The 24045-nt window shown below is 42.9% G+C and overlaps 1 protein-coding gene across 1 annotated transcript in view; it reads right to left on the reverse strand.

The window, feature by feature from the left end:
- The window catches only part of LOC120220052 (NT-3 growth factor receptor), an 88762-nt gene that overhangs the window by 23184 nt on the left and 41533 nt on the right, over nt 1-24045 (reverse strand). Inside the window, exon 4 of the mRNA XM_039217027.1 lies at nt 23348-23591. Coding sequence (XP_039072958.1) covers nt 23348-23591 — 244 coding nt within the window. The remainder of the gene's footprint in view (nt 1-23347; nt 23592-24045) is intronic.

Here is a 24045-nt window from a genome sequence, read left to right on the forward strand (position 1 = left end):
GAAGACTGGAAGATCCAAGCCTCATGCCTAAATTATTCTGATTCCAAAACCAATGTTCTTCTGCACCATCAAATCAGAGGTCTTATTCACATCCAAATTTGAAGGAAGACACACTGGGATGTTTTGAGGCATATAAATTGATGGGTTTGGGGTAGCAGATCTTAGGAAGTATGATAGGAATCCTAGAAGTTTATTTCTATAAAAACACCCATAAAAGCTGAAGAGGGATTTTTCATTCAGAAGCACCTAAATATGCAGATGTAATGAACTAAGATGGGAGCCTACATCAACCCAGAGAGCACTCATCAAAATGACACCAGAAAACACTTGTATAGACACATAGAGTGGAAAAAGCAGTCAGTCATGGGCTTTGCTTCCTTAGTCTTTCTTTTGCAGCTTTTCTCAGCATAATGCCTGGCCTGACTCAGAAGCGACATTGATTATTTCATGCCTGGTCAGCAGGGTTCCCAAAGGCAAGGCATCTCCAGGGAAGACAAGTCTTTGTTACTGAACAGCTAGGTCCCAGATAATCTGTTCAACTGCTACAGCATATATCATCATGATTTCCAAAATTCATTAGCCTTGATTGTTTGGAAATCTATTTGCCCATTATCATCTCTTTCCCTGAGATCACTGTCTCAGGCAGAAAAGAGGGGGAGACAGAGAGAGAAGGAAGGATGGTAGGAAGGTTGAGTGGAGATGAGAAGTAAGGAAGGAGAGAGAGAGAGAAAGAGAGAGAGAGAAAGCAATGTATGTCAAGCCTGGTGATTTAGTCCGGTCTTAGAATTAAGCTACACCAGAAATAAGTCTTAAATCTGGATTTTGTGATTATGAACACAATGCATTGCCGTTTTGCTTAAGATAGATTGGATTAGGTTTCTGTCACTTGCAGCTGAAAGAATCTTGATATAACACTGGAAGATTCCACTCTCAATTTAGTCTCCATTTCTAGGAATAAAATGTCTATTTCTAGAAATGAACTAAGAAGAAAGACTCAGAGCGATACCAGAGGCCCAGGTAGAAACCAATTGCTCAGTGAGGCCAGAGCTACAATATGCCTTCCCTCATCCACAGAATGCCCTTTTCTCCTTTCCCACCCTTCATGGTGGCACCCCCATGCCTGGGTTTCATCAGCCATAGAGCATTGCAAGGACACAGTTTACAAACATGTGGCTCTGAGACAGCACTTGCATTGAAAGCATTCCCTGCATGGCTGCATCCGCCCACATACCAGGCTTCTTCAGACCATTGCATTTGGCTGGAGGTTACATTAGACATCTACTTTCCATTAGGGTTAGCCACAAGGAGGGGAGGAGGCAACAAAAATCAAAGGAACCAGCTAATGCTCAAGAGAGACCCTTCTGACCCAAGCAAAAGAGACAGCGGAACTCACGTGATCTAATCCCTGCCAGGACCTCCAGACAGGAGGTCCTGTCACAATCCATCCAGACAAATGGGTTTCTCATGAGTCATTTGTCCCCAAAGAATTGCAGAAACAAACGAACTTCACCAACTTTCAAGATAAAGTCCAGAGCAAGGAGTACAGAATCCCATCACAAAGACCAGGGAGGCTTTCCTAACCAACAGTTCCATATGGTACATCTAGAATGATCCCCTTCCCTCACTGTCCTCTTCCCTCTGAATCCCTCAGCTCCTGCGCTTGAAGACCTGAGCTCCACCCCATTCCAGGAAACTTTTGTCCTGCTGTTCTGGGAGCTTGCTCTGATAGGAGGCATCAATTTTCAGATCATCAGAAAGCAAAATGCTAAGGGAGTTACAAGTCTGAAGATTAATTACCATTTAAAGGGCAGAGTTCCTATCTCTGGATAAATCTCCAGGTGAGAATCAAAGGACTGGCCTTGGGAACACCAGCTGATTTCCCTGAACCTATAAGGACGTGGCATACTGCATAATTAAGAGGCATCTCTCACAGAACATGTTAGGTGCTGCCTAAGAGGCTATCTTAACTATCTTGAATTGTAAGGCTTGGGAAGCAATGAGAAGGTGGGAAATCACATTCTGTAATGTCAGGGTTGTTAAACTATCAAAGTCTTAGTATGCAATAGAATGCTCTCTAGCTCATGGACACTTCTCTGCACCCTGATCTACCCCTCAACGTCAGGGGTAGCTGAAGTACACCAACATGTAGAGAGGGTTGAAAACACTCAACTGAAGCTCTTGTTGTGCACCCTGGGCATGCAGAGACGGGTATGTGTCCTCAGGGTCCTCAGAAAACCTAGGTTCAATTGGGTGGAGACATATATACCTTGTATGGTTTCAGTGGAAAGGATGTGTGTCTCTAATCAGGTTTCTAAGGAGGTGTCTGGACTGGGGCATACTTGTGACCATGTGCCTCACAGACTTGTGTCAAAGACCTCATGGCACTGTCCTTCTAGATGCAACTAAACCTTTCCTAGAACTACAATATACCCTGTACGTGTGAGTAGCAGGGTAGCAGGGGGCCTTTCATAACCCGTGAAAAGAGGGATATCCTTGTCAGCTTGAAATAAAACCAGACTTTTCTGACCTATACCCCTGCTCCCAGCTTGGACTCCATAGGACATGGGTACAAAACAGAGAAGCCAAATGATGTTGATTGAGAGGAGTTAATATCTTAGAAAAGGTAGCCTGCCTGTTTGCTTGGTTGTTTTTGCCAGAAAGGGGACTCAGAGGGATAAGTCAGAGGAGAGTACCCCATGGAGGAAGACGAAAGATGCTTTTTGCTCCTCATGTCTGAGTTACAAAGTGATAAAGGGAAACTAGACAATAGGACATAAGCAGTAAAGAACCAAGACTTGATGGACTGGTCATAATCCAATAGTTGGAAGACTACTGTGAGAGACATTCATGTGCCTGGAGTATATTCCTAAGTGACACTGACATTGTCATGATGAAGAAAACCCTTAGTAAATGACAGAGTAATACCTTCTCTCTATCCATGTGACACATATCGTGACACTGAAAGAGACATTCCCTTGACGTTCATTGAAACCTCTGGATAAATATGTTCTAGAAGTCCAAGAAAATAACAGCATCACAAGTGGAAATACACTCTTTCAGCATAAAAGGAAAACTGGAGAGGGTTACTGACATCTCAAAATAATTCTTCGCTTTGCTAAAGCAGCTCTTTCTGGTGCATATAAATGATGGTTTGTTTGCCATAGAACCTTACCAAGCTTATGCATAAAATAAGATGCTGCCTAAATTTTTTTCTGGGAAGAACATAAATGTTCATTACACATAAATACAAGGTTACATGGTGATATTGATGTTAAGTATAACCATAATAAGATATGGTCCAGAGACATCCTGCTTCTTGCTAATAGCACTCCCAAGACTGGATGTGGTCAGTCTGTGGATTCCATTCACAAAGGCAGGCAGGAAATTTAGGATTCTCTTCAAGCTGACCTCTTCACTCAAACCCCTGTCAAAAAACCTTTATCCAGCTTCAGACCTCCACATGCATTCTCCCCACCCCTATTATCTGTACACAGACCCATGCAATGCCCCTCCTTCCAACGTGCGTGAAACCCCGAAACACTGACACACTGACGTCCAGTTGCACCTCTGCCTAGGATGGATGCCACAACAGGAAGACTTGCTCTCATGCCCCTCTCCCCCAATTTTCCATGCCCATCCCCATTCCTAATGACGACACATGGAGAAGCAGCAGAATTTGCTGTACCTTCATGCACACTCAGCAAAGACTCGACAACCACACTGACATATCTACTGCTCAGGAAATCCAGCCATGCAAATAAGCCCATTCGCAGGACCTTGGGGGAACCTAGGAAGTCCTACCTCTCCTTCCTTTCTTTCTCCCACTTCCTGCCAACTGGTATCTTTGGGTGAATGTGGAGACTAACTGATAGAGGCAGGATTTCAGATTTAGTGCAATTTAGGCTTAAATCCTGGCTACGCTATTTTCCAGTGTTGTGTTTAAACGTTGATGTTCTCATCCCTGCACTGGTGCTATGATAAATTTCCATGGGCACAGTAGAGATTAAATAAATTAATCTCCTCAAAGTCCCCATCAAAGTGTCTGGTGTAGGTGCTCAGCAAAGATAACCTGCCATCCCAAACCACCCCTGGTGACACCAGATGGAAGAAGAAAAGCCCTTAAGGTATCCTGAGTGGCCAGTGCATGTCAAAGACTGAGGGGCTTTCTAAAAGATGCTCCCCCCAGTGTGGACGTCCACAGCTCCCCTCACTTGGACAGTCTCCTAGTCATGTCAGCCAGAGGTGAGATCTAACTACTGAGCAGACAAGGTATGCTTCCGATGCCATGGCCACCCTTCTCAATTGTTGTCATTCTGAAGTTTGTATTTCTTGCTTAGGATTTAGAATGTCTACACCTGACTTGTTTCAGATAAATTTTACCTAAGCCACCCGACTGTCCCTTCTCAATTGTTGTCATTGTGAAGTTTGTGTTTCTTGCTTGGGATTCAGAATGTCTACACCTGACTTGTTTCAGATAAATTTTACCTAAGCCATGAAAGCTTTGCCTAAATTAAGTCAACTATATAACCTAAAGTACATTATATGCTTTATGCTACTCAAATGCCTTCATGTCTAAAATTGTGCAGACACACACACGTAGACACACGCACACACACAACTATCACCACCATCAGTACTACCACCAAACACTTCCTTTTTTCCTTCTCTGCTTTAGTTTTCTTCAAAGATCTATTATTCTTTTGCATATTACATATCCTACTTTATCTTTATTTTCTATTTCCCTTATTAAGGGCAGAGATTTCTGCCTGTTTCAATCACAGTTGTATCCTAGCCCTGAGAACAGTTCACGATATATGGATAGAGTGACTCTCTGTCCTAATTTACCAGGGAAGGTAACAGTTTATGCCTGTGGTATCGATTTAATTATTAATAGCTTCACTTTTCAGTCTCAGAGGTGTCCAAGTTTAGACAAACATACAGAGTTGATTAATAATAAGCAGTTGTTGAATTTAATTAATAAATTTGACCAAGTTGATACTTTAATTAAGCCCATCAAGTCTTCAAACCAAGAGTTTTACCCTGAGGTGAATGAAATACATATGATGTTAAAAGCATGAGAAGAGATTGATTAATCTCTTATAATGGTCCTGCTTTCAAAATTCTCACAAGGCTCGCAAACATGCTCATTCTGATAAACTCTAACTCTACACAGCTATTAACGTTAAGAAATCCTAAATTGTAATGCCATTATTAGTAACACTGGCAAGAGGAGACATGTATAAAAATGTGATCCTGAAAGAATCTGGGAAGCTATGCCTAATTTACCTCCCTAACCATATCACAAGAGAAATGAATGAAATTGGAAAAGCAACTCTGTGCACCAGCCCATGAGACTGCAGCATTAGGATAATATCATGTACTGGAGACTGGAGGTCTCTCACTTCAAAATGAACTACCACACACCCCATGAATGTTTGAAAACAGCATCTGGCCTGTGGGAAAACATCCCGGGATGGACATGTGTCCTCCTAGGCTGGGGGAGATGTTTAAAGCTGGAGAGGTAAATGTTGTGGTTCTATTTTCCCAAGTGGACCATTCCCAAAAGAGAAGGAAATAGCCCCCCGACAAAAAGTGGGAGACATATGGAACTTTGACTGACTCCACATTATGTCCATCTCCATGCCAGAGATCACCGCAGAAATTAACGTGGGGATGAGAACTAGCTTCCCCCAAATACTCGGGGAGATGACTCAGTCCTGGTGCTATGTAAGAACTATCCTAAACATCAAATTTCTGAGACAAGCTTCATTTCAGGTCAACAGGGAGACCCCTGGTTTTTCAGACCCTTTAGCCTATATGGCATTCTCAATTCCTTAAAGGGAGTGTAGGCACACAAAGTGTACTCATAACTCAAGGTCATACTTCCTGAAATGCAAGAAAGCAGCCAAACCATCGTCCATGCAGAGCATCCAGCCTCCACCACACACGCAGGCTTGGACAGAATCCTTGGCAGCCATTTAAACTCCGGCGGCTCTCCCAGATGTGCACCTAATTTTAGCAGACCATGGCCCCTCCGCCCCCCACCATGCTTCCTCCCCATGAGATATCCCAAGCACATCAATGGCTTTGGCAGGAAACTTCCATGGAAGTGAAATGATGCCCACCCCCCTGCTGCTGGGAGGCAGGGAAGGAGGGGGAGGAAGCATCCCCATCCCCGCCCATGGAAGTTCCTCTCCAAAGTCTGCAAGCTGTCAGTCTGTGTGTGGACGGCCCTGCCCAGCCCCCTGGCCCCAGAAACAAAATCCAGACTCACTGTGGAAGCTGCCGGTGCTGCTAGCCTCTGACGCTGCCACGACACGCTGATCGGGCCCTTCTGGCATGGCCCTTCCTGACAGTGAATGGAGGAGAGAGCGGGGTAGGGAAGAGAGAAGAAAGGATGAAGGCAGAGGAAGAAAGCATGGAAGGATGAAAGAAGGGAGGAGAAGGGGAGAGGGTGTATCTCTAAGTGAATGGGAGTCTCCTGGCCACAGCCTCCAAACACCTCTTACACCACTAGGGGAAAAGGCTGACAAGCATCAGCCCAGCTCCAAGGCCCTCACTCAGGAGTCCAACCAGAAACTCTACCCGCAGCTCGGCAGGCACGCCATCACACCACGCTTAATACATGGCACCCAGCTGTCTTCCTTTTGGTCTTCTACCAAGATCCAACTGGCTTCCCTCCAAGGGCTCAGTTCTACTTCCAACAAGATGAGCCTCCTGGCCAACTACAACTCTGAAAGGAAGTGGGTTTTATCCAGAATTTTCACCCCCTTAAGTCAAAGAAATAGCACCTCTCCAAAGCTTTTGAGGGAAATCGTTGTCCTTCCTGTCTCCAGCAGAAAAATAACTGAATTCACCACTACTTTCAGGGCTTCCTTCCCAGATGCCCTTTCCTGCCTGTCCAATTTGGAAAAGGGGTGAGCTAGCCAGATGTCATCTGTGTGGAGCCTCAGCCTTCCTCCTCCTTGGTATCAACAGAGTCAGTGTGTACATACTCCATTACCACTTGAGAAAAACTCATTCCCCTTAAAAGACTTCTTGAGAAGTCAGAGGAGTAGGTATGTTAGGCAGCTTTCGAGAAGGGACATGCAATGACTTAGCAACAGCATTTCTCAAGTGCCTCCCAGGTCAAGAGCTGTGTTTAAAAGATGAAAGACAAAGCCCCTGCTCTCAGTCAAACCAGAGGCAGAGCATTGCAAAGACCTAACAAAGAAGAATATTCATGGAGCAACACATCTCAATAGGGTGATACTGAGGAGACCATCCAGTGAGCACAGTGAAATGGGACCACTGGGTTTGATGGCAGTGAGGAACAAAGAGAAAGAACAAAGAGGGAGATGAAAGAACAAATGGTAAGTCCAGAAGAGAAGACATTATGGGCTGAATGGTGTCCCTCCCAGAATTCATTCAGCTGAAGTCCTAGCCCCCAGCCCCTCAAAATGTGACTGTATGTGGAGAGGTAAGTAAGGTAAAACAAGGTCATGTGGGTGGGTCCTAATCCAATATAAGAATAAGAAATTTGGGGGCACATGGGTGGCTCATTGGGTAAGCATCCAACTCTTGATCTCTCAGCTCAGGTCATGATGTCACAGTTCATGAGATTGAGTCCCATGTTGAGCTCCAGGCTGATGGTGCAGAGTCTGCTTGGGATTCTGTCTCTCTCTTCCTCTATCTCTGTCCCTCCCCTGCTTGCACGCATGCTTTCTCTCTCTCTTTCTCTCTCAAAAGAAATAAATAAACTTAAAAAAAAAAAAAAGAATAGGTAATTTGGTCACAGACATTCACAGAAGGAGAAGGATGTAAAGAAAGACATAGGGAAAAGACAGCATGTACAAGTCAAGGGGAGAAGCCTCAGAAGACACCAACCATGTGGACACCTTGGTCTCAGACCTCCAGAAGCAGGAGAAAATAGGTTTCTGTTGTTTAAGCACTCCCCCCACCCCGCCCCCATCTGTGGCAGTTTGTTACAGCAGCCCTAGGAAATGCATACAGAAGGTATCAGACACGTTGGAAATAAACAGGCACCACTGAGGAATGGGGGCAGGTTGGCTGGGGTGGAGCTGAGGGGACTTCTTGTGGAAGGGGGCCAGGAAGCAGTTTTGCAGGCTGGGTAAGAAATTAATAATTCTGAGAAATGAAGATTCACTCATGTGTCTTAAAGAAGCACCTGGAATGATGGGAGGTTTGAGGAGTATGGGCAAGATAACTGAATCTGAAGGTACATGCATTGATCCAAGCATTGGTCTGGTCATGGAGGGGACTAGGGCGCTTCCTCACAACATACAAAGAACGAGTAGCATTGAAGTAGAGAAATAGAGCAGGATTATGTAAGGAGTTAGGTATAGATGATGAAGAGACAGGTTCAAAAATGCCTCCCCTTTGGGAAACATCCCAAGAGGGTTTTCACTGATGCTAACGGGATGCTGAGTACCTGCTTGAGAAGCAGGAGGTGGCCATAGTGAGTTTTATCTCCAACAAGTGAGGTTTCAATCACCAGTGAATTCTCCAGGGGAGGCTAACAGCTTAAGCAATCAAAGAGAGAAGAGGTGGAGGCTAAAAATGTAAATTCAACCAGCTTCTGCCTAAAAGTAAAAAGGCATTATGTGTGTGTGTGTGTGTGTGTGTGTGTGTGTGAGGTTTCCCAAAGAAGATGTCTAAAATAGCAGCACCAGAACTTTAAAGGAGAGAAAGAAGAGAAACCAATGGATGAGGTAAAGAGTGGCTGGAATGAGGAAGAAACTGTGGAGCTAGGCATCAAGAAGGCACTGAACAAGAATGTCAAGCAGTGAGGGAATGGAGGGCGGAGAAAGAATGGGCAGCTATTAATAATGTCATTCAACAGATAGTTCCGAAAAGGATTACACTTTTTAGAGGAAAAGCATTTGAATTTTGCCAAGATGAGATAATTAGTGACCCCCAAAATTTAGAGTCAATGAAGTGCTGAGATCAGAAGCCCAGAAATTAAGACAGAAGATAAAAGGAACCTATTTCAGTAGTCAGGGAGACACGTGTCAGTTGGAAGGGCCAGAAAGGTCAAATGAAGATTTTTTTCTTTAATGTAGAAGAGACAGATCATGGATTTTAGAGTACAAAGAAAGGAGAAAGGCTTCAAGGTTTCAGAGTGGGACAGACACAGTCACAGAGAGCAGTGGGCTAGAGAGGGCAGGTGACACATGGAGAGGTGTGAAGGAGGCAAAAAAGAAGGCAGAAGCAAATTTGTAGATATGGAGAGGGTGAAAATTTCATAGTGTCACAGAAATATACACTTGACGCACTTCCTCATACATGCGTAATAATGGCTCTTTACTTTTCCACTTTATACCTAAGCACTTTCTTTTATAGAGTTGACTTAGAATCTCAGAATTGGGGTAAAAGCAAAATTTTGAGGTTATCTACTGCAACTTCATGTTCAATGCATGTGTCTCTGTAACATCCCTAAAATGTGGTCATCTTGATCTCCTGGAAAATTCCCCAGAGATAAAGAACCCACTGTCATATTGGGTGGTCCGTTCCATTTTCACATGATATAGACAACTGCCTGGGGCATGTGCTTCACCACCCTAGAGCTTTCTAGCCCTGTCACATCTGTGGGTAAGGGAACACGTCACAGAGCCCATTTACCAGACCAAAATGATGGAGGACAATTCCCCAGAGGATCTCTGAATGGGATGAAAACTGGTTTTGTGAATTCTGATTGTCCCAAACTGCTGTGCCCCAGAGCACCATTCCAGATCAGTCATTCACCAAGAGCTATACCTGCCTCCTTGTTTATTTCACTGAACAGACATTTGCGGCAAGACTACCATATATCAGGATATGGAGTTTTGTGACTGGAGAAATAAGGCGTGGATACTGCCATTTCAGAAATCCCAAACCACTGTGAACAAATATGTGTTGACAGATGCGAGAATACATTTTCACAATAAAAATGTAAAAAACTAAATCACTTCCTACCACATATTTAGAGGTACTAGGGCAGCATTCCTCACCACTGATGACCATGTCCTCTACTCTGGGCAGTTCTTTCCTACTCTTCAGTTTCACCAAATTTGTGTTATATTTTAGGGACTATGCTTAGTCCAAATCACCTTACTGGTGCTTGTCTTATTGCCAACCTGGAGATCTGGAACTCTCTGAATTAGGGTCTCCTTGCTTGTTGAATCTTCCAAAGTGTTTGCCTCCTCTTCCTTAAATATCTTTGCCACAAAGCTCAACTAGAAAAAAAATGATGGAGCTGGCTCATTATAGGTCCCCATTTCTAACTCTAAAGTCTACCTGACCTCATAGAGACCTTACTGTACTGGTACACTATTTAAAACTTCTTCTCAAAAATGACCTCACATTCCTTAAAAAAAAAACCCTTACCTTTGAATCAGAGCACTGAATCCAACTCTGCCCTGCCTTATTTTCATGTGTAATCTGAAGAATCCTAATTAATCTCTCTGAGCCTGAGTTCACTGGTATGAATAACAACACTGGTCCAATTGACCTCCAATACTTCAATGATGATCAGAGAGAAGCACTGGATCAGGGATGGGAGACCAATATTCTTGCCTCAACTCTACCACTAAACAGATGCATGAACTTGAGAGACACCTGCTCCCTCTCTGGGGTTCAATGTCCCCATCTGTTAAGTAAGTAGTTTTGACAAGACGACCTCCCAGTTTAATTCTAGCCAGGATTTCACAAGTTTGCCAGCATAGATTGCTTACACAAATTTTACCCAGGCATTTATCAAGGACTCTCATGAAATACTTTTGAACAAAGAGGTCAATATGTGTAGAAGAAGAGTCCAAATGGCAGGAATCATAACCATTGAATGACTATATTCAAATGAGGTTGATGATTGGGTCAGCATCTGCTTCGGAGCAATACTCCAGCAGCAAACCCAAGCCTTGAGCTGTTCAACATTCCAAAAAAAATTAAAAATATACTTAAAGTCATTTCTGGTACACTGATAAAAGTTGCAGGTGGCACAGAGCTGGGAGGGAAAGCTTTATCTAGACCACAAAGAAACCTTGGCAGAGTGGAACAGGGAATCAAATCTAACAAGAAGAAGCCATGTTTGCTATACATAAGGTTAAAACAACAACAAAAAAGGCAGCAACAACAACAAAAACACTGAAGTGAAGAGTGAAAAAAAGCAAGTAGAACATAATTTAAAATATTGGGATACTTGTGTCATTTATATGAACTTGGGCATAGAAACCTAAGGTAGCCCCAGTAATTCAGGCTCACCTGCCAAGTCTTCCCACTGTACATGATCCTTCAACACAGATAGATATATTCAATAAACTCACACCTACACCTTATTAGATATCTCCAACTCTGAGAAGCTAAGGTTTGAGCATGACTAAAAGGATGCAGTAGAATCCTGGAACTGAGAGCACTGACTGGGGTGCGATATGCCAGAACTGGGACAATATGACACAGGCACCGCTAATTCCCTTTCCTATACTCATGGTAGACATCACCAATTAATCCCACATGCTTGTTCACTGATTCTAGAGTCAACCACCAACTTCTTCTTATCATTCATTCTATGCTGAGGAACCATTTTCAGTGAATCAGAACTGGTACCTTCGGGGCACCTAGGTGGCTCAGTGGGTTACATGTCTCTTGATTTTGGCTTGGGTCATGATCTCACGGTTTGTGAGTTCAAGCCCTGCATCAGGCTCTGTGCTGCTGACAGTGCAAAGCCTGCTTGGGATTCTCTCTCTCCCTCTTCTCTCTGCCCCTCCCCCACTTGTGCGCGTGCATGTGCACGGGTGTGCGTGTGTGTGTGCACGCATGTGCACACACACTCTCTCCTCTCTCTCTCAAAATAAATAAATGCAAAAAAAAAAAAAAAAAAGAACTGGTACCTGAGATCTACTTGCAATCCCTGCAGCCCACAATAGTTGGTATCAAGGCAATTAGATTTGCAAGCAACAAGTCATGTTGTAGGTATAAAGGAAATCTAGTGACATGGAAAGCGTTTGCAACCCTAACAGTAAAGTGACTCCCCCCTATTTAGAAATGAAGAATACAGGCTGGTCTCTTTAAGATCAGCATAAAATGGATGAAAATAAGAATATATGTCCCAGGTCATCTGTAAGAGCTTGAGTGGTTTCCAAGCCTTCTTAGCTCAGTTGTACCCTGACTGATGCAAATGAAGAAAGACTGTGTCTTTCAGAAGGGGCACTGGCTGGTCACAGAGACCTGGAAAGGGAATAGACATGGAATCGGCTGGTGGCAATGTTCATCCCTTCCTGGCTTCTGTCAGGGGAGAGAGGTGGATTTAGGCAGAAGACTTGGAGTATTTCTGAACTTAGTGAATTCAAAGCCAAGGAGTCTCTGTTATCAAAAGGATGTGGGTATATCAGTCTTTCTTGCTGACTATTAATTGCTATTAATAATTTGATGCATCTGGCTTTCTTGCTTTGACTTCTTCTTTAAGCAACCTTCTCACTATGATCAGGCTTCCCACAAATACTGGCTTATTGCGAGCAAATGCTTTGATCATATAGCCTTTGAATAATCGGGCTCCCCGTGTGCATTAATAAATTGTCCTTTGGGTGCTAACTCGGTCTCATGGGTATTTTAATTATTGTGAGACATCCCCTCAGGCTTCTTCACTGATAAGCAGATGTTTGAGCCTTTGGTGGGGAATCAGATCCAGATATATCTACCAGAGTCCCCACATATTGATTATTGGTGTATGGCAAACAGGGACTTACAAGGAGCCATTTAAAATGAATGAAATGCTTACACCATTATTCCTTACCCATTACAAACATTTGACATAAGATTATATATTTTTAATTAAGCACTTTCATTAAGCACTCTCATAAAAAACAGAATTAGTTCCTTTGCTTTTAAGGAAACTACAGGACATGCATGTGCCCAAATAACTCAAGGACATGAATAAATAAAGAAATACAAAGTTCAGGAATCTGGGGTTTACCCATTGGCTAAGAAAATGATCAACTTCTAAAACAAACTGGGCTACAAATCAAAGGTCAGTCCTGGCTGTAAAGGCTGAAGACCATGACTCAATGGGGAACAGGTAGCCACGGTTGTCATGGTGATTGGCAGAGTGGGACAAATGGCATACTGACCACCCCTGCCAATCAACTTTAGTACACTGATGAACTTGACTCATTTTTTTTTCCCCAGAGTGTACATGATTGTTAACTCAGCAGATTAGACTGGTGGTAATGGTGGTCACAGTGGTGATGGTAGTGGTGATAAAACCAACAGTACCCAAGCCAAGAGTTCAACAGCTCTTGTATAACTATTATCTCATGTTATGCACAATAACGTGCAATGACCATCATGCTGCATATGACAAGAGACAGAAAGGAGGGAGGACTAGAGTTAAACCAGCCTACTATATATATCTATAAATATTGCCTATATACCTCTATCTAATATCTATGTCTTATCTATATCTGTCTATATAAATATTGTTTATATCCCCAAAGCTCTAGTGCACCTGACCCCAAAATCTTCCTCTGGGGCAGCAAGGGATGGCACCCTTTTAGGATGCCTGGAGAATGAGCTCTATTTCTGAAGACCTTTGTCTACCATAGAATTCATGATGTACAGTTATCAAAAGTTAGCTCCTAATTGGAGCTACCAATTCTACAATGGGAAAAGCTCTTCCTTTGAACAACTAGATGCTTTCTCTTTCCTCCTGGGCTTCCAACAGACCAACTCAAATGTCTAAACCAGTCCCAGAGGAGTAACTGGTTTTGCTTTTTATTTGCCCGAGTTCTCTCAAGTCTCCCTTCCCCTCCAATTTTAGTATCCAGCACCCAAGACCATCATAGGAAATACCTTGCCTTGTAATTTAAAATTATTTAAAATTTCTTATAGATAATTTCTACCTTATTCACTTACATAGAATAATAATTACTATCTATTGAGTGCCTAATAGGTACCAGGCAATTTGCATACATTACCTTATTTAATCTGCACAAAAGAAGAGATTGTTCTCCCTCTCTCTCTCTTTTTCTCGACTTCTCTCTCTGTTTCAGATGAGAATCTAAGGCTTAGAGAATTTATGAAATCTTCCTAAGGTCACATAGCTCATAAGCAGAAGCTCAGAATTCAAAGGAATATCTATCAGCTTGACTCCAGAATTGATATGTGCTTTGCCCACTTTCTTTGGGCCTTCCCTCACTCCTAACTCAACTTTGTTCTGTGGGATTAGCTAAGCTAAACCTAAAAACAAAAACAACTAGGACTAAAGACTGTGTTCAAAATTCTGAATTTCAGATGCTGTATTGACCCAGTGCTCTGCCTCTTCTTCCTGACCCCTCCCCTCCAGTTTAGACACAAACAGATCACAAAGTCTTGGGTTTTGAGGATTAGGAGACAAACTCAATTCCCTAGGAGGAGGAAGTCAAGGGAACACACTGTTCTCTTTACATGCAAATATCTTAATTACAGCTGGTAAAGAAGATATTTGTATGGAAATTTATGTATCTTTATATGCTCTGTATTCAGTTTGCCTCAGAAAAAAAGAAAGGTCTTTTACACTTTGGTAACCCAAACAGGGCCTGTTCAAACACACACCAACGGTGTCAGGAGATAAAGGCACTGTTATCCTGTCCTCCATGTGAGCAGAGAAGAATGAAATGAACCAACATCTGATTCAGTAGCCTCCTGACACTGCCTCTGCCTCTGTTTCCAGTTTCTTCAGGATGAGCTTCAGTGTAAACATGCCTCAAGTTCTCAGAATTTTCTGATAGGGCATCTTCCTGCCTTCCCCCCCCCATCCCCCAGTATCTGTCCCTGTGGAGGTAAGGCTGACTATGATGGCATCCATCCCATACCTTGCACCATCATCATAGACAGAGGAAAACAACCAGATTTCAAAATTACAAGAGATGAGACCAAGTCTAAGAGAGACCACTGGGACCTGTCTTCAGAAAAAGGACATTATTTTTTTGGTAGGGCAAGGGAAGGAGATAAGTATATTCCATTGATTCCTCACCAGTCAACTTACACCCAATGAATAAAATACAACCAATTATTTATGAAGAAGCCATATTGGTTTCAATGAGCTTCTTAGCATTGTACTGGTATTGTAATGTTTGTTTTACAATATAAACCATGTTTATCTCTACTAAAAATATAGGATGAAACGGACTTACCTTACAGCAGCTAGATGTAATTGAGGACGTCCTACTTCTAAAGGGTATTACAAATTAGAAAGAAAAAGATAAATCTCTCACTGATAATGGCTTCCCTTCACCACAGTTGGAAAGAATAAGGGGGCACCTCTGGAATCCTAGGAGATGCACTACAACAGAGTAAACAAATCATCTGTCTGAGGTGATTTTGATGCTATTCTTCTTGGGGCTACAGGGGTGAAACAAATGACATTTAAGGCTCCTTCTGGCTTCATGTTTCTTTCAAATGGAGTGATATGGCATTTGTTCATCTGTTTCTAATACTCTAGGGATACACACAGGGGCTAGGTGGCCTATGTATTTGTAAAATATCCATCCTGACCCTCAATTTTACTGGTACTCTTTTTTCAAGGTTATGATCCAAAACTGCAAGAGGCTTTGAGTGCCCAGCCTCTGGCTTTCAGTTGACCTTTCCAGGCCCTGCTGATTCCGATGGCTTCTCTTCCATCCTCCACTGCTATCACGAGGGCACAAGGCCTCATTGCTTCTTGCCTGGACTATTGCAAATGCCTGCCTTGGTGGTCTTGGTTTCCTGCAGTCCATCCTACATGCCACTGCCTGATGACTTGTCCTCACACACAGCCTCATTTACACTAAAACAGATGACACACTTTCCATGACTGTCCTTTGGCACCCACGTCAGAACAGCTGGACTTCCAAGACCTGCCACAGTGGCTCATCCATCCTTTACAAACATTTCCTTTCATGCACCTTCCACATGTCTGTACTTTCATCCTGTTGAGTGATGTGCTGGTCTAGATCACCCTCTTGCTTTGTCTGCCTCCATGTCTTTGCTCATGCTAATCCTCCTAATGGGAATGCCCTCCTAAAAGTCAACCCACTGACTACCCACCAACTCCTTAAGACCCAAATCATCCCTCTGATTAAATGGGCTTTTGAAATTGGTAACCCTTTTGTATGATTTTCCTCCCTCTGGCCTGTGGGGGAGTTACAAATTTTCATCCTGCTTTATATTCCCTATGAAAATTTAATTTCCTTGGGAACACAGACTGCATTCTATTCATCCTCACACATAGTCAGGGAATTGAACTGAATTCTGTTCCCAACACATGGTCTTTCTCAATGGCTAGAGTTTTTGGCTCAATGGGAAATAAACTAGCATGGACCAAGTTCAGCAGATGTACAAAGTGGATTCCTCACCACAAGGCCTAAGGTTCTAACACTGACTTTGCTGTTGAGAAATCTCTTGAAAATATCACCAACCTTTTCTAAGGCTTATCCATAAAATGTAGGCTAATAATTCCTTCTTCCCTGCAAAATCTCAAAAGACTTTCTTCCTCTCTAGGCAGAACATTAAGAGGCTGGTATGCAATCACAGCCCCATAATCAGCATGTGTAAAATGAACATTTCTCTTTCAGCTGGTTTGAATGTGAGGGCTTACAGGGTCAACTGAGAGCCAAAGAAAGGCAGGAGAATCAGATTATATTCAAAACCAGCTATTCATTCACTGATTCTCTGCTGCTACCATTCTTCTTGTTATCACCGTCACTATCATGTGTGGATGGAACACATAAGATCTGCCCTAAATCTCAATTGGGGAGCCTACTGAAGGGGTCCCAGTGCTTAGCCATGCAGAGCATGGAAGCCCCTCCACAAAATATTGCAAGAGCTCCATGACTGAGGGCAGGTAAGAGGTAGCAGAATACCATGGCTCCATGTTCTTCTACTTCAACTAAAGCACTTTTCTATCTCTTGCTCTCCCCCCACCCCATCTACCTATCCTCTATCTATCTATCTATCTATCTATCTATCTATCTATCTAATAAGCATCCATCTGAAGAAAAGAGTACTGCTATAAAAAATGTGTTGGAAAACTATGCATCTAATCCAACCTTATAAGCTGAGAAGCAATAATACTGACCTAAAGGCAATATCACCAAAGTAAGTGAGTGGATGAACCAGAACTCATCCCTTCAAGCCATATCCAGGAAAACAGTCAGTGAAGCCATCAATGTATCTAAAGATGAAACTACAGAATATCCATCAAAGTCCCAACCATGAGTTCTCATGAGGTGACAGAAAACATTGCTTTTGGTGTGGTCAGTCTCCTGTGAAGAGATGAGAAACTTCAAGACAATGACAAAGACAGACAGGAAGTGCCTACATTACATATGATAAATTCAGGTCTGTGGCCAGAAACATATTTATCTCATGTCAATGGTCACAGCAGGGACTAAACCTTCCTGCCTCTGGTCCTGCCTTCTAGTCACCACATTAGTCATGGGCTGCCAAGACCCCCTAAGCAAAGATGGAAGAGTACTCCCTAGCACTAGCATTCCTAAGGCCCTGTGGAGAGAGGTCCAAAATAACTTCTTCATTTTGTTGCTGGAGTCCCATTGATTGATTGTACTTCAACTTCCTGGTCATCATGTCCTTTCCAAGTCATCTTCACACCAGACTGCTGGAGTGTTCCATGGCTCAAAACACCAGGCCCACCCTATATTCACTTCTGAATTTTTTAGGATGTTGTAGTTGCAGGTAGATGTCCACAGTACTACCACTGTGTTGGAATAGGGATCATATAGTCTAGGAAAGTTGGAGGTCTGGAAATGCTGAGAGAGACAGAAGAATCCAGGTAATTCCCATCACTGATAAAAACAATAAAAAAAGTCTTCCCAACAATTCTTATGCCCACCAGGCTGATTTTTGTCCAATTACCTTAAATATCTCAAAGAGCTAAAGAAGAGGAAGAGAAGAAAGCAAATTTCAATCACTACACTAGATCCAGGTATTATGGGGAGAACCTATTTCAAGACTGGAGGTTTGTTTAATCGGGAGGGGGAAAGGGGGCTGGGATATTGAACAGCTGTGGTCCAGGGCAAAGAAGTAACAGGGAGTGCTTAAGAGGACGTTGGTTTTATTCTTGTATCCACAGCCCCTGTCTCCCTTCTTTTCTAAAGAAACCAAGCCTCTGGCTCAGTTATCATTACTACTAGAACTTAGTCCCATAGAAGGTAAAACCTAAGAGAGACCATAAAACCAGGGTCCAAACTCCCAGATTTTACAGATGAGAGTAAAGCTTCTAACTGGACATACAGCTGGCATTGAGACCAAGATATCCTAAATAGCAGGCCTGTCCCTCAATGAACTTGGATTCCAAAATGTCTGATATTTTTTTTGATATTCGCTGTGCAAATCCATTGGCTTTAATCAAGGAAACAAGGTCGTAATACCTATAATTAGCATAAATCTATCCTCTACACCTTCCATCATGTTCACTCTGTCTGTAGCTTTGTGCAGCTTAATGGGTCTTGGCATTTAAGTTGTTTTCAAAATTCACTCAAGGTGTGTGTACCATGGCACCAAGTGCTACAGCAGACGTTCTGGCCAACTAAAGCTCTGAGCATGCCCAGATGTCTACTTGTGGCCATGTCTCTCCGCCAGCATGGGGCAACCTCTCCCAAGGCGAAAGAAAAGAACACACACATAGGTTAGGGACTGGGAACCTGAGGAGTCCCAGGCCTTCCCTTAGCCTCCTAAACTAAGCTAGTGAACTCTAGTCCTATTGGCATGCTCTCTTAAAGACAATGGCCAATGACTGCACAGTTGCAAAAGATTCCTGTAAGAGTCTGGAATTACAAGTTGCTGCTCACAAAGTAGAGTTCCTTAGGAGCTTCTTATAGCCTGCCTACTCCTCTTCCAGAACACAGGGAACTCTGGAGCTACAGTGCCACTGAAAGGTGAATTAAGGGTTACCCCGGGGCAAAGGGCCAAAGAAGAGAGTTTACAATAGGCAGTAGATCTCTTCACCCCTGCTTCAACCAAAATAGCCCTACAGCCTTTAAGGAACAATGTGGCTAAGTGCAGTGCGGTGTTCTGGAGTGGATCCTTGGACACAAAAAAGGATACTAGCGGGAAAATTGATAAAATTCAAAGTTTAGTTTCATTAACAATTTGTGCCAACATTAATTTTTTTAGTTTTGACAAATGTACCATGACAGGGAAAACTGAGTCAAGTGCATATGGGAACTCTCTTTATGATCTTTGCAATTTTTCTGGAAACCTAAAATTACTCCAAATAAAAATTTATTTATAAAAAATAAGAAATGGAACCATCACATTCCTCAGGAATGGAATATAAACTGCCTCCTCAGAATTGTTCTCCTCCAGATAAATAGGAATATGGGTAACAAATTATTAGCTACTTGCTATATTCAACAAGTAGCAAGGGAACAGTCAGGCCCTACAACTGTGCTCTGGCCACTCACTGGGGCACCTGGATGAGATGTTCATCTTCTGATAGAATCAATTTTCTATCATCATGCCTGGGTCTACTAAGGAAAACATAATGGCCAAAAGCCCAGAGACAAGTCTGGTTAAGCCCTCTCCAAACTGGGTCTGTATCCCTCAAGGAGCAGTTTTCCAAGCTACTAATCCTCTTCCAGGCAGGTAAGCAGGGGTCAGGACTCACTATTCTTGGCCCTGGAGGAGAGAACTTAAGGCTCAGGGAGGTTGGCAGCCCACTTGCCCAGGTAGGAATGAACAGAGTGGTGAGAGACCCATCCTTTTAGCATGGTTTCATATTTCCAACTGGGGGGACACCCACTGGTGTCCACACACACACATACACACACACACACACACACACAGAGAGAGAGAGAGAGAGAAGGCCCACCCCTGTCCAAGCCAGTTTAAAAGCAATCCTAGAAGTGTAGCGTGAGTGATCCACTGGAGGAAAAGGTATCTGTCTCTAGGCACAGTCTTAAGAAGACACAACAAATGGTCCTGGCATTCTGGAGCAGATATGTTTGTTTTCTCTTTCTAAATATGTAACAGGAAATCAGGCAGTTCACCTTTGTAAACCATTTGCATATCACTCATACATGAGCCAGATGGTGCCTCTTTGTTTTAAGAAATTAAAAAATTAAAAAAAGAATGTAGGGAGGAACTTATCTTCATCTCTCCTTGCTTTGTATACACACCATGGAATCTGCACTGGGCAGATGAATACTGGTGCATGGGAGTGTGTGCGTGCGTGCATGCGCACACACACACACACTCACACACAGAAGCCCAATTATCCTCATTTAACTGAATTAGGCACCAGAAACTAGCAAACTCCTAGGCTCAATGGATTTCCATAACCTACAGTAGCAGAGAGGTGCTGATTTGTCCTGGATGTCAGTTTGCAGAGAGAATCCTTCAGGGTTCTTGCTATATAATAAATCACTGCATTCCCCCAGAGCCTCAGCTGGTATACCAAACAGAAAGAAATGTTTTGTAAATCACCTGAACATCGACCTCACTCTAAGATTATGAGGGTTATATAAACACTAACCAGAAGAACAGGTAAGTACTTATGATCCAGTATTTCTATCTAAGTTGAAACCTTGAGAAGGACATTTTCCAGAGGTGGTCAACTTAAAGACCGTATTCCTCTGGGGTCAGCTGCATGATGCAAGTTTATTTTCCAGTGGTCAGGAGGCTCTCTTCTCTGACCTCAGAACTACATCTGGAAATCAGATTATCCCTGTGGCTTTCCTGCCTTGGGTATGAAAGGGGACTAAGGAAGATAATATAAGCAATGGTTTATCCAGTAAGTAGTCTATTCCAGGCTCTTTACACAAATTAACTTGCTTAACACCAAAATAGCTTCACAAAAGACTATGTTTATCCTCATTTTTAAAATAAGAAAATTAAAGAGAGTTTAGAAGTAGTGCGTTGGGGTCCCATGGCTGCTAATGGTGGCATTAGGTAACTTTAGATCCCAATGCAGAATACACTTGTTACCCTCGTATCTTCCGATAGGGATAACAAGACTTCAAAGTTCATTACTGATGTGACCTCTGGCAAATCTACTTCTGCCTTTTATTTTACAGAAAGGGGGGGGGGGCTGCACATACATTAGGACATTGCGAGCAACTGAACATGAATATATAATACATGCTGCTCTTGGAATATGTAGAGTATAATATCTACCCACCATCAGTGGGATACGCAGTTTTCCCGTGGTGCACTGGTTTTTTTACTACAATAACTCTCTTTTTTATTTCATATTCCTTGGGACCAAAGACATACATTTTCAAGCCAACTGGCCTCAGCTTACGCCTGGCTTAGAATTCACGAAAAAAGCAACTGCAGATACCTGAAGAGTGGACGTTTTCCACCTCACTCTCCCTCAAATTCCAATCAGCCCTGGTGCCCACAGGAAGGAGATGGATTTACCTGTTGTTGCTCTCCCAGGAGTAAAGAGCATCAGTTCCCCATTGTTAAAGCAAGAATAAAGCAGTATCATTTGGTAACTGATAGAGGTGATTTTTTCCTTTACTCTTTTGAATCAGAATCAAGAAATAGTAAGTGCACTCCTTGAAGTGAGTTTGAAAGCTGAGTTTGCACACATTCTGGTCAGATATTATTTCCCAAGACCGTGGTAAAGCCAGTTGAGAACAGATTGGCATAATCACACATCTGCCTCACGCAGAAAAACGATGATCTTTCCTTTGCTTTTATCAACACCAACATAAATCTGAGCTCAGCCAGACAGGCCAGCAAACCCAATTACATAGAACGCAAAGGCAATTAAATGGTGCTAACTCCAGCCAGACTCAAGAAATCTGTGGCTCATGGCCCTCAGTAACGATACCAATGTCTCTCTGGGAAATGAGTGAAAAAAATTAGTCTATATGCTAAAGAAAGTCCCACTTTGATATTCCCTGGCAGGTCTGCCCTGGCCACCCATCTGTGGCTATTGCTATGTTATGCTCCCTTTTCCATATCTGGGGATGTTGGGTTGGGCAGGTGGCTCAACATAGGGCCCAGCTTGCTCAGACATACTACCTTCCCAGCTCTTTGGTCTTCTTTGCCTCATATTCTCTCATGATGGTATATTGTCTGCCATTCTTTGGTTGTACCATGCACAAATCACTTTCTAACCACAAAGGGCATTTCTTAAATATTTCATTTTTCTTTAGGCCATGGCTAAAATGAAGTGTCTTGAGTCATCAGTTTTAATGTCCTGGGCAATGTTGTTTGGGAAAAGCCATCCCAAAGCCACTCCATCAGGAGTTCCCAGACAGAACTGATCTCTATATGCCAACCCCAAACTCCCAGCCTCCTCGTCCATCATGCCTAGGCTGACAGGACAATCATATCTGAGCTCTTTGACTCATAATATGATCATTCATTCCCTACAAAGAAAATGAAACCAATGGCTACCATGCCTCTTGACCTCCAAAACTTTGTCCCGCCCTTTTCTTATACCATCTATCCAAACTCCTCACCCATTCGATGTCCCTGAAGTAAATCTTACACATCTCTTGAGGCATGTGGCTTGCAGTCATTTTTCAGAAATTATCCTATCTCTGCATCTCAGGCTGCACCCATATTTCCCTCTTTTGGGGCCAATGACATTTATCCTTTCCCTGGAAATAATAACACTGTCAAAACCACTCAAATCCATTAGGAGGGGATTTCCAAAGACTAAGGGAGAAAATAAATCTGGGGGCAAAATAAGATAACTATTAATGTATAGTAGACAACTGTACAGAAGTAAAATTGAACATGATATCTCCTCTCACAATCAGAAAGCTTTTGTTAAAGCCAACCTGCACCTCTATCAAAAGTTGGCAACAATAACATGCTTTCTTGTTTCATCTTTCCTAAATCACTGGTGTGATCATGCTCAGCAGTACATTAATGATTTTTGCTACTTTGCTTTGAGTTCTGACTTCTCATTAAGATCTGCCTTTGAAGACAAGATAAGCCTACCCAATCACCAGATAATTTCAGAGAATAAAATGTGTTGTGGGTAAGGCTGGATCAGGGACTGAGGTGGAAGATGTTAAAATGTAGCACCAAGTTGAGCTTGACTATGTGTGCATTTGGGCATACACATATACGTATGAGTCTGTTTGCATGAAGAATGAGTATTGATGCAAGTAAGAACACAATGCATATGTCATTGCAATGGAAGAATACAGTCCAGCTAAATGTCCAAGGGGAAGGGAGGCGTGAGCTATTGAGAGAATAGTACACAGGTATGTCAAGAAGCAGAAGTGGCCAAAGGATGACCATTGCATGTATGTCTGGGCACAGGTGCACATGTGTGTTCTCTGGAGTGACAGGGTTAATGGACAATGACAAAGACATGTGAGCGACGTGCTAGTTCTGCGTTTGAGTCCTGCAGCTGGAAAGGCCACCTTACCCTGTAGTAATCGGTGCTGTAGACATCTCTGGACATGCCGAAGTCCCCGATCTTCACCAGCAGATTGGCTCCAACCAGGCAATTCCTGGTGGCCAGGTCCCGGTGCACAAAGTGCTGGGAGGCCAGGTACACCATGCCTGAGGCAATCTGACTGGCGATGTGGAGCATCTGGGAGAGCCCCAGCTCGCCTTTCGCCTGGCGTGGCTGCCCATCCACAAGAATCATAGCATCCGGCCCATGGGCCCTGTAAGGGGTGGGGGAAAGACAGGGGACAGAGAGAATTCAGGAGATCAAAGAGAATAGTCTTCCTGATGCCCTGGTCTCTGGACTATACCCAGACATGAATAAAATCCCTCTTAGCCTATTTATTGCCTAGTTCTATCTACCCAACATTCCATATGTGAGTGTGGATGGGAGTACAACCAGGTTCCCAGTTAAGATGATGCAGACATATTCTAATGGATCAGGAAATACATCTACTCTTTTATATATCTTAATACTCTTCAGGAGTTTCCTGGGTTCTAGATATCTACTACAGAATCATTAAAAAAACAAAAAACAAAAAAACAGCCATCTCCTACAGAGTGCTTACTATTCCAAGCACTGCTTTAAGGATCTTAAATCTATTAATTTACTTAATCCTCCCACTCCAATTTTGAGATAAAGAAACAGAGGTACAAAATGATCAGATCACTTGG

The sequence above is a fragment of the Hyaena hyaena genome, unplaced genomic scaffold, assembly GCF_003009895.1.
Source record: "Hyaena hyaena isolate Hyena2069 unplaced genomic scaffold, ASM300989v1 scaffold_13, whole genome shotgun sequence".
Lineage (NCBI taxonomy): Eukaryota > Metazoa > Chordata > Mammalia > Carnivora > Hyaenidae > Hyaena > Hyaena hyaena.